Source organism: Gallus gallus, chromosome 1 (assembly GCF_016699485.2).
Source record: "Gallus gallus isolate bGalGal1 chromosome 1, bGalGal1.mat.broiler.GRCg7b, whole genome shotgun sequence".
NCBI classification, from domain to species: domain Eukaryota; kingdom Metazoa; phylum Chordata; class Aves; order Galliformes; family Phasianidae; genus Gallus; species Gallus gallus.
The window spans coordinates 92,066,373-92,077,152 of record NC_052532.1 but is presented as its reverse complement, the minus strand read 5'-3'; the positions used below and the strand labels follow the sequence as shown (position 1 = coordinate 92,077,152).

Sequence of the window (10,780 nt, the reverse complement as noted above, 5' to 3'; positions counted from 1 at the left end):
GGAAGATTGTCTTCAACACTGACCAAAACTCAAAAGACTAAGTTTTAACAATTTCCCTGCAGAACCACATCTTGGCATTTACAACAGCTGCTATGTGGAAACAATAAATCCTGTGTCTTTTGTCATGAGTTGAATTCAGCATGTCCGAGGTATAAAATTACTATAGTCTCAATGTCTGAATGAAAATAACTCCCACGCTAATAATAATTTCTTGCCTCTAATACGACAATTGCTCCTGGGCAATTCTGAGATTGTTTTGCCCCAGCAAGCAACGATTTTCTTATTTGTACTTAACTCTTTCATCCCAAAACTCTCAACTCGGTCAACATAAAACTAAAGCTGGTAGAAAAAAAAAACCTGAAATCTGAAAAAATAATTTATGAAGCCCTAAGAAAAGAGTCCAATGGACTGCAAATTTTGTCCACAGTGAAATGGTAGTGAAGGCTAACACCACTTTCAGTAAACCTTGCTGGACTGGGTTGACCTCAGTAGCCATGTTAGCACAGAGTTAAAAATTAAGATCTAATTTTGAAATTTTTGTAGCTGGTAATTTCAAGCAGTGGATAAGAAGATAGCAAAACCAAGATGTGAAATGAAGTGCTGGCTGCATTTAAAAGTAGGATCTTGTTTCTAGACTTGCATAGATACTAACTGTGAGTGCAACAAATGTTTCATGAAAAGCATAACATGTAAGTGGTCTCATGCTGTTAATATATGAACTCCAGAACAAACAGGCAGAAGATGCCAGCCATGAACACACATCCTATATATCATAATGTAACCACTCAGGGTGGTGACACACTGGAACAGGTTGCCCAAGGAGGTTGTGGATGCCCCATCCCTGGAGGCATTCAAGGCCAGGCTGGATGTGGCTCTGGGCAGCCTGGTCTGCTGGTTGGCAACCCTGCACATAGCAGGGGGGTTGGAACTACATGATCACTGTGGTCCTTTTCAACCCAGGCCATTCTATGATTCTATGATATGATAATGTAAGCACCCCTGTGCATTGAGAGAGTAAGATTAAAATGAGAATTTACACCCATCATGCACATGTAGCAAAAATACCCTTTTGTAGGGACAAAACAAGGAGCTGATGCATATCATAGCTTTGTACTGTCCTGCGTCCTCTTTCCCAACAATGCACAGCCTCAGTGTTCCATTAGGAAAGACGTGAATTTGCTGTCCGTGCCCACAGTTGCCATATGTCCTGTGCTGTAAGGGCGCATTTCCCTTGTACCAGCTGATGGGAAAAGGCTGCCCCGACTGGGGATAGCCAAGGTCAAAAATAACACAGTCACACACACAACTGCTTATTGTTGTCACATTACCATGAGCTGAAAATACAACACACAGAACAAAGTCATTACAAGCAATTTTCTTTCAGCCTATCCCTCAAATATTGTCCCGATCCTGCAATTACTAAACCCAGCAGCATAAACCCCCAGGAACTCATCCACACTGTGGATGCATAACTGCTCCTCTGGCCCTCTGCAAAAATACCATGGTGCTAGAGGTGCATGGGGAGCTAGGAGGAGACACAGCAAGGGCAGCTGACCCAATTGACAAAGGGATGTCCCATCCCATGCCATATGGCATCATGCTCAGGAATAAGAGCTGGGCGAGTTGGCTGCATGTCTGCTGCTGCTCAGGGACTGAGCTAGGTATCAGTGCTGAGTGATCATGTAATGCATCGCTTGTTCTGAGCATTCTTCTTCTTCTTCTTCTTTTTTTTCCTCTTCCCTTTTGTATCAAACTATCTCAACCCACAAGTTTTACTTCTTTCCCCCAATTCCCACTGGGTGCAAAGTGAGCAAGCAGCTGCGTGGTGCTTAGCTGCCAGCTGGGTTAAACCACAACAAGTGCATAGTTTTATAACCAGAAGCGTGAAGGTGTCTACAACAAAGAACTATATCACAGTCATCTGCAATGGGGAAAGTTCCCCAAAGTAAACAGTTTATGTAAAATAGTGCAACACCACAACATTGCCACACATCTCATTCAGCTTCTAGTTTTTCATCAAAGCATACATGACACCAATAAAACAACCCATGGGAGATAACGCAAAGTGCTTCTCGATAGGCCAGAGGAACACAAGTGAGAGTAAACTTCTGCAAGTCTCAAGAGAGGTCTGTGGTTCCAATGTATCTGTCACCTCAGCAGTCAGCCCCAAAAATATACATTTATTTCTGGAGTTCAAAAAGTCTGATTTCTCATCCCATAAATTTGGGTGAATTTGCCATTCACAGCACCAAGACTGCAATCTGTGCCATAAATTGTCAAATGAACTTATCTTCTTTGTCTCTTCATTGCCCCCAAAAATGTTTGTCTTCACTTCTACAAGAAAGAAGCGAAACCACTCATAGGGCAGAGCTGTAGCTGAGGCCCAGGATGAACAAAATGGACAGGATTTGTAGGGAGGAAAGCAGGTCGCCTCTCCTGCTTATCAAGCAATACCTCATATCCAAGTACAGAGACATAGAAGTGCACGTATCTGAGAGCCTTAAGATGAAATGCATGTCAGCTAACCTGCACCGGCAATCCAAAATAACTGCTTACATGGTTTGCACTCATACAGAAAATGAGAGACAAATGCAACCACCCTAAAGACTGCAGCATGACTAAAAAAAAATTGCTGCTATGCAGGTAATCAACAAGACAAGCAGTTCTGGTGTGTAAGCTTGATCAAAGTCTCCGTAATTTTCATTCCTGCCTTCACTGGATATGTCTGATCATGAAATATAGCTTTGTGGGTCATCTTTACTGCCTTGTTTCAGCAAGTACACACACTGTGGACACTACAGCACTCTGAAGACTAAGAATTTACGACGGTGCATTCAAAAGAAAAGGATAAAAACTGCAAACTAGCTTCTTTCAATAGGAAAACATTCAAACCAACAACAAGAAGCAGTAAGCACAAGGAGCCATCAAATACAAGAATCCTAAACAGTACTGCACCAAAGAAATATAAATGAACGGGGTGATCTAATAAATCCAGACAAGTAGCTGGAGTCTGTCAGTACCATATGAAGTCAACATCATTCGACTACAGAAGACCTCTGGGGCAGAGCAGCTACACCAACAATTACCCTCTTTAACCATAACGAAGTTGAACAGTGTGCTGCTTCAGTAGCACCCTCCCCAATACCAATCTGGGTATGGTAATCCACACTCAGGCCAGCTTAATGAGCTCCACAAGCCATGTAGGCCCAAAAGGCACCCATTCACCCTACTACACATTTACTGGTAATAGCAAACTTCCTTCCATCCGAACACGCTAAACTGGTGACATCCCTTGTTAGATGAAAGGGCAACACTTCAATTGAGCAGTCAGTAATTGGTTGAGTCTTTACACAGCCCAAAATAGCAGCAGGGCTTAATGAATTCATTCACCAGGTTCAAAGTGGAAAGGTGTCGACTTGCACCATTCGTCACACTGGTACTGTAAACTTCAGCATGCCCTTCATAATTCATGCATACATGAGCCCACGTACAGTCAGTCCTACTTCACTTTTGTTTTTAAGCTCCCTCTGGCTTGGTTGGCCCACAGGCAATCACTGTAATTAGAAAAGGCATCCAGGAAACCAGCTGAGTGACTCTGGCCTACCTCCGACAGCCCTGCATACAGCCTTCCCAAGGCAGTAGATGCCAGTGTTCTCTTCACCACCCGAACTGCTGAAAGTCTCCTTTATGAATCACTGCTTCTCAGCACCCACAGACTACTGAAGCCCAAATCATTTGCATATCATTACCTTCGGGCAGATAAGGCATGTGTATGCAATTTCAGGTACACAGATTCACTTGTACCTTGTCAAGCAGTCGATTCCAATTGAAACTAAACTGCCAAGGGACCCGGGGCTGCTATCTTTAACACTGCAGAATGCAATTACCCTGATGAGGGCTACAAAATGCATATTTAAACAAATAGCCATGTTAATATCGTTCAATTTCTGGATCAGCCATCGCTGACGCTGAAGTTATTCAACACCAGGCCGCCTGAGGGAAGAAGCAGGGAAAGGCTGCCCCCTCCAGTACACAGATATGTTATTCTCCAGATATTTGAAAGCAAAATTCTCAGCACACCCTGGAACATTCGTACAGCTGTAAAAAATAAAATTAGCAAAGCACAGCAAAGCTGTACAAACAGTTTGCAGCTCTGCCCTGCTTGAAATACAAGCGTAAGTGATAGCGGCCACATTGGTGGTTCCCCTTCAATTCTCTCACTGCTGTACAAGATGTTTTATTTGACGCATCCCAGCTGCCTTCCCAATCCGTCTGAATGCCTGATAGCCCTCCCAGCATAGGAGTGCATGAGCAGTACCCCATGACCTCCTCAAAATCTGCTGGGAAATGAATGAATATCTACTACTTCCTCTCACCTCACTTCAGCTGCTCAATATGGGGTTTTTTTTAAGGTTTTCTATATACCTAACCTATGCCCCAACACACACTCTGCAGCTGTTGTTCTTTTCCTTGGATAACAAGTCCTATGTAACAGTTCCTTGAACATTTTCAGTTATTCATAGATATTGGAGGGTGGAGGGCCATAAACTACTCCTTGCACTTCAGTTGCAGGTATTAAGGGAAAGCCAAAAACAAAAGAGCACAGAACTTGCTACATCTGTGAGATGGATTAAAATGGTTAGATGAACCCTTGGAAAGCAGTTTGCTACCACTGACAAACATCACTTGCTGTCACCTTATGAAAGGGAATGTCCCATTCCTGTGGGACAGGGAAACAGGCTGCAAAGCAATGTAATATCCTAGTATCGATAGGGTTGAAAAAGATCACTAAGATCACCCAGTCCAACCAATCCAGTGTCTGCTGAAAGACTCCTCTGTGTAGTTTCCCAACCTGTTTTCACAGGGATTTTTTTGTTTTGGTGGTGTGGGGTTTGTTTTGTTGAGCTTTGTTACTATTGTTGTTTTTGTTTATCTGTTCTGATTCTTAGCCCCCACTGGGTTTTCTACGAGCACTGCCAAAGCAATAAATCTAGGTAATGGGTAAGGAAGCAATCAGCAAATGAGATCAAGTCACTCCTTCAACAAATGAGTTTTATTGGGTACATATCACCAAGACATGTATAAATTCCTCAAGATGCAAATCTTCCAGAAAACTGCCAAGTATGATATTATAAAGAATTGATATCTTTGATACATGAAGGAGTTGCTCTTCACTACTAACACAAATGGAACACAACACAGTAATGTTGCTACACTCATTGGAAGTTTGCTTGTTTCTCCAGGAGCACATACATACACATCAGGTAGCTGCATTCTAGAACTGACGTACCAATTGCCTGCTTTCCATTTTTTTTTTTTTTTAATTAATTTGATAGTAGTTTGTTTTCTGTCTTGCTTTCTTCCCAAAGCCCGTGAAATGTAATACATACATATGTAATGGAGACAGTAAAACTGATATTCAGAACTGAACTGGGTGTGACCCAGGGCAGCCTGCTGTAGGTGTCCCTGTTTGAGCAGAGGGTTGCACCAGGTGATCCTCCAGAAGAGCCTTCAGCTATTTGGTGATTCTATAATCCCCATATCAGAAACAGCTGCGAGAGTGAAGGGGAGCTTTGGTACTTCCAATCCAAACCACGGGATGTCAGCGTCCTCTGGGAAGGCACTACGCTTTCTGCAGTGTTAACAAGCAATCTTTTCTAGGCTATGGAAAACTGTGTCTCTGTTTTAAAGCTAAAATATTTACAGTTGTGTTCTCTGCTAAATGTGTTTGAAGAAGAATAAGACAGCAAACTGGCCTTACCGTTTATTACTCTTTCAGCAGCTGTGCAGAGCAATGGTGCTCTACATTTGAGTGATTAATATATCACTCTACTCTTTCAAGTGAAAATAGTTGATCAATACCTAAGTTAAAGAAACAATCTTCAGTGGGCAGCCACAATCACTCAAATGCCTTTAAAACCTTCCTCCCTTCTATTTAGACGGCAGTTTAACTAAACATAAAGTAATTACTATAAAGACTGTTGGGTAGATAGGGCATTCATTTAGGCACTACAACACCAAGAGAATGGGAAAGCTAGAACTAACAGCAAAGTGGAAATTTAATCATTCTGCTGTGTAGTGCTTCTCCTTACTGACTGTAATTCTCATCAGATTTCATTGCTTTGCTCCAACAAACTCTTCATTAGACAAGCATCTTTGGCCATTTCAGCTGTTTAGGTTGTTTTAAAGACACATAAATAAATAAATAAATACATAAGCATTTTAACACTAAATGCATGGAACCTTTAAAAACCAGTATATCAGCTTTGTCAAAGCAAAAAAAAAAGGGTACTTCCAAATCATTAGCCAAATGAAGCTTCACCAAACAGTAAAGTTGCTCTGCAGTAGCAAATAAATGGAGCCAAGACTTGACATGAGAGTGTTTCTGAACAAATACAGTTATTCTGAAATGCAGGAACTTTTCCAAAAGCATCCGTCTAGATTCAGGCAGTTGTATTTTAATAGTGAATTCATAAATGCCAGCTTCCCTTTTTTATCAGCCTGGAGACACTCGGCTCCTCTTTTCCTTGAAATATGACTACTTTACCCACTTTGGGGACTTTACTGCTTTCCACATTTTTAAGACAGCCAAACTCTCTTGGAAAGATTTCCAAGATTACCAAATCCAAGAAAGATTTCCCTAATTACCAATTTGTAATTACTGAGTTGTCTGCAGGACGATACGTGTACGGTTGCTTGTAGAATCACTGAAATGTTGATTGGAAGAGACCTCTGCAGTCCAACCTCCTGCTCAAAGCACAACTACCACCAGCATTAGAACAGGTCTGCCATGGGTTTGTCTAGCCAAGTTTCAAAAGCCTCCAAGGTTGGAGAACCAGCACCCTGTAAGGTAGCCTGCTCCTCTCATACACTACTCCCACAACAAAGAAGTGTTTCTCAGTGTCCAGCTTGACTTTTCAAACCAAACTTGTTTTATCATTTCCCTCTATGCAGAATAGTTTGCTTCTACTCACTGTTCACGTGTTCTAGGCTCCTAAGCAACTTGGGCACCCTCTCTAGTTTTTCCATACCCTTCTCGAATTGGAGGGTCCAGAGCTGGACACAGTATTACAAGTGTGGCTTCCCCAGCTCTGAACAGAGTGTGATAATGACCTCTGCTGATCTGCCAGCCATGCTTTCCCTGATGTAGCCCAGTATGCAGGCTGCCCTGTTTATATGTGGAGCTTACTACCTTAAGTCTTCGTTGGCCACGCCACCATTCATGTCTGGATAGTAGGCCATCATGGTGGTTAGATGGGATTTGTCATGGTAGATTGAAACCAAGGGTTTCCTATCACCTTCTCAACACTGTATTTGGAAATGAATTCAGCGGTTGCCTTCACTGATGCTGGACAGCAGTGTGATGCCTGAGCCCAATGTTCCCTCATATCAGCATTTAAGCCATGGTCAGTAGTGTAGTTTCATGTGCAGGATACGTTCCCCTTTCATTCTTCTCCATACATTCGTACTTTGACTGCAAACATACTGATCTTCTGCCTTCCACATTTCTAAGCAGATGTGCTGTACTGCAAACACGACAAGGATGCACCAATATGCCTGACAGTTGTACTGTTGTACAGATTGATGGGGATACATAATCACAGAATCATTAGGTTAGAAAAGACCACTAAGATCATCTGGTCTAACCATCAGCTCATCCCCACCATGCCCACTGAACCGTGTCCCTCAGTGCCACATCTCCATGATTCTTGAACACCTCCAGGGACAGTGACACCACCACCTCTCTGGGCAGCAAATTCCAACACCTCACCACTCTTTCTGAGAAGAAATTTTTCCTAACATCCGACCTGACCCTCCCATTCACCCTGTTTCAGTATTCCCCCTCCTTCCCTCCCTCCCTCCCCACACGGCTCCCGCCCGCGCCGCCCCGCCCAGGAAGCGCCCTTTGCCCGCGGAGCAGGAAGCGTGGCGGCGCCGGGCGCCCTGCAGGTAGGCGAGGGGCGGCTGGATCGGGGTGGCTGCGGAGCTCTGGGCCGGGAGAGGGCAGCCCGGGTTTGGAAGCTCCGGCAGAGCCTTTGTCTGTAGGCACCGTGGAGGAAGGACCTGCCCGGAGAAGAGACTGAAAGGAGGAGGGGAGGGCCGGCTGTACGTTTTTGTACTCCTGTCTCCGCTTTCGCCGCTGTCCCTGTGTTCTCCCGTCCCATCGCTTTCCACCTGCCGCAGGCAAAAGCATCTCCTTGCCCACTCTCCGACCTGTGTTGCACGCAGGCAGCCTCACACGCTGCCCCGGTTCCCCAGAGCTCCGCGTCTCCCGCTTCTCCTTCTTATCCCTGTTTGGGTGCCATGGCAGTGCTCTGCCTCCCCATCTCCTGCCCGTCGCCCGAGTTTAGGGAGGGCATGGCCGGTTAGTGCTGTATATCAGGAACGGCTTCTGCACCAGAGGGCGGTGGGCACAGCCCCAAGTGTGCCCCCGGAGATCAGGGAGCGCTTGGACACCACTCTCAGACATAGGGTTTGGATTTTGGGTGGTCACGTGTGGAGTCCGGAGTTGGACTCTGTAATCCTTGTGGGTCCCTTCCAGCATGGGATGTTCACACCTCGCTCTGAATGGCAGCTTTGTGCCCGAGGGTGACCATGCAGAGAACGCTCAGCCAGCGACGGCACTTCGGGAGCAGACTGAGGGACCCCAAGGAGCCTGAGAGATGGAACTCTACACTGGGATGACTCCCACAGCCTCCACGGTCCGATGCAGCCACAGGATAACTATGGAGGTGAGTGGTCAGGAGAGAAAATGAAGAGCCGTCGGCAAACAGCTGAGGTAAAGGCAATGAATTGTTGGTCCTTGGAGGACTGTCTCCTCTGTTGGTGAGATCGGTCTCCTCCTTTCACAGAGAGAGGACTGATCGTGGGAAAGGAGGAAACTCTTCTTACTCCAGGCTAGCCTGTCAATGTACGAGGACTGTCTGCTTTTTGCTGATCTGCCATAGTAAATCTGAGCACAGCAGCCATGCGTCAGGAGGTCTTTGCAGGGTCAGAAGTGAACTCTTCCTTCTGCCTTGTTTGCATGCTTTGAGACTTCCCCTGGTAGTTGTGGTCAGACACTTATCACGATGCTGGTACCACCTCTGAAGTGCCGACGGTTCTCCTTCTCTGCATTTCCCGTTTGTACACCCTGCTGTTTGTGGTTAGCTGCTTGGGGAAAAGGCCTGTGTGTGCATGGGGCTTTGGCTCCTGCTTTCAGGTAGAACAGGCCATCTGGTAACACTGCAGCATGTCGCTGGCTGGGTTGGCTCCTACCATCCATCTGCTGCAACGGAGATTCTCAGTAGTGGCAAAGTTCTGATTGCTGTAGGCCTCCCGAAAGCAACCTAACGTTGTGTGTTGGCTCAGGACAGCCTGAAATGGCACATCTGCAGGGATGGTCCCCATCAACATTCAGCAGAGATTTAAAGTAGGCACTCAGCTTCTTTTCCTTTCCCCTTTTCCTTTCTTCATCGTTCTGTAGTTCAGTAAGTCTTTCTCTTTTGCTCTCTCCCTTTCTTTCTGTCCAGCTTTACCACCCAAGATCACAGACTTTAAGATTGGCATCTGAGGTCCAAGACCATTCCCCTCATCTGAGTTATCTCCTTAGTTCTGATGCTATCTCATCTCTTATTACCCTTCATTAAATAGCTGTCGGTGATGGATGAAGCAGTCCACAACAAAACACCCATCACTTTACATCTTATTATTTATTTATTTTCTCTGTTCTCCTGCATTTTTTTCTGCAGCAATTGCCAGTGCCTACCTTTTGTGCTGGCAGCGTTTATAAGACCAACTTGCCCAATAATTGCATTTGTGGCAATTGTTGGAGTTGCCAAGTAGGCATCTGCCAGAATCCAGTAGGAATAGACATGACATCATATTGCCTGTTTTGTTGGTTTAGCTGCCTCAGCCTGAGAGTCTTTCCTTGGAGGAGAAAGAAGAGTTAAGAGAGCAAGTAAGAAAATCATGCTCTGATGACTACAGAGTCATTTTCCATTTAGAATAATTTTAAAACAGTAATTAGTCTCGTGGTTGTCGTTATTACAGAAATGTCTCCAATTCAACATGCAGATGTGGCTGAGTTTTGCTTTTTCCTTATAACTATAGCTATTGTTGCTGTCAACCAATTCTGAGTCCAGTGCATCTGGTGTATGTCCTCATGTACTGGTCATCAGAAGAGAGGCAACCTTAAATGTCCTATAAGAAAATAAAACATATCTGACATCAGGTACCTCACTAGTGCACAGGATGCCCATAAACGTTTGTTGCTCAGATGGTGCCATTCTTTTAAGCACTTTCTCCATCTGTTCCCTGTATTCAGCAGGGGGAGTAGATTTTAAGGCATACTACGTGACACTATTGCTGAATATTAACTAAGATTAATTTTGTTTGCTTTTATAAGGAGGATTCCTGATTGGTGAACCTGACATAACCTGCCCAGATGGACCAAGGAGAAGATCAAGATCACGAGGCCTCAAAGGAGATGCACATGAGTAAGGAATAAGATGAGTTTATACACACAGAGAAAGGAAAAAGCAATTCGAACTTTTGCATTGTTCTTCAAACTACTTTATTCCATCCAGCTTGATTTGAGACCTTCTCTTTTCCTGTCACTGCAGCCTTGTCAGTGTGCTGTTAAGAGTATGTATGAGAGATAGAATATTAAGAAGACAGAACGTGACGATTTCCCGGGGGCAAGGAAGGGCCAACTGCACTGCCCTTGGCTCTGCTTTTTGTGGTACATCTGCTCTGGGTCATGTGATGAGGTCGCATTCTCACAACTGGTTTTCCATTT

General features: G+C 44.6%; 1 protein-coding gene across 10 annotated transcripts in view; it reads left to right on the top strand.

Annotated features, from left to right (window-relative positions):
* Positions 1-10,780, top strand: part of ZFP92 (zinc finger protein 92 homolog (mouse)) — a 49,963-nt gene that overhangs the window by 37,244 nt on the left and 1,939 nt on the right. For 5 of the 10 annotated variants that reach the window (XM_046940135.1, XM_046940140.1, XM_046940134.1 and 2 more), the window contains 2 exons: positions 8,543-8,732; positions 10,388-10,478. In XM_046940135.1, coding sequence (XP_046796091.1) covers positions 10,427-10,478 — 52 coding nt within the window. In that variant the 5' untranslated portion in view covers positions 8,543-8,732; positions 10,388-10,426. Of the gene's footprint in view, positions 1-7,908; positions 8,107-8,542; positions 8,733-10,387; positions 10,479-10,780 lie in introns of those variants that run through there. The other 5 variants (XM_046940144.1, XM_046940141.1, NM_001012821.3 and 2 more) reach the window with 5 other exon arrangements.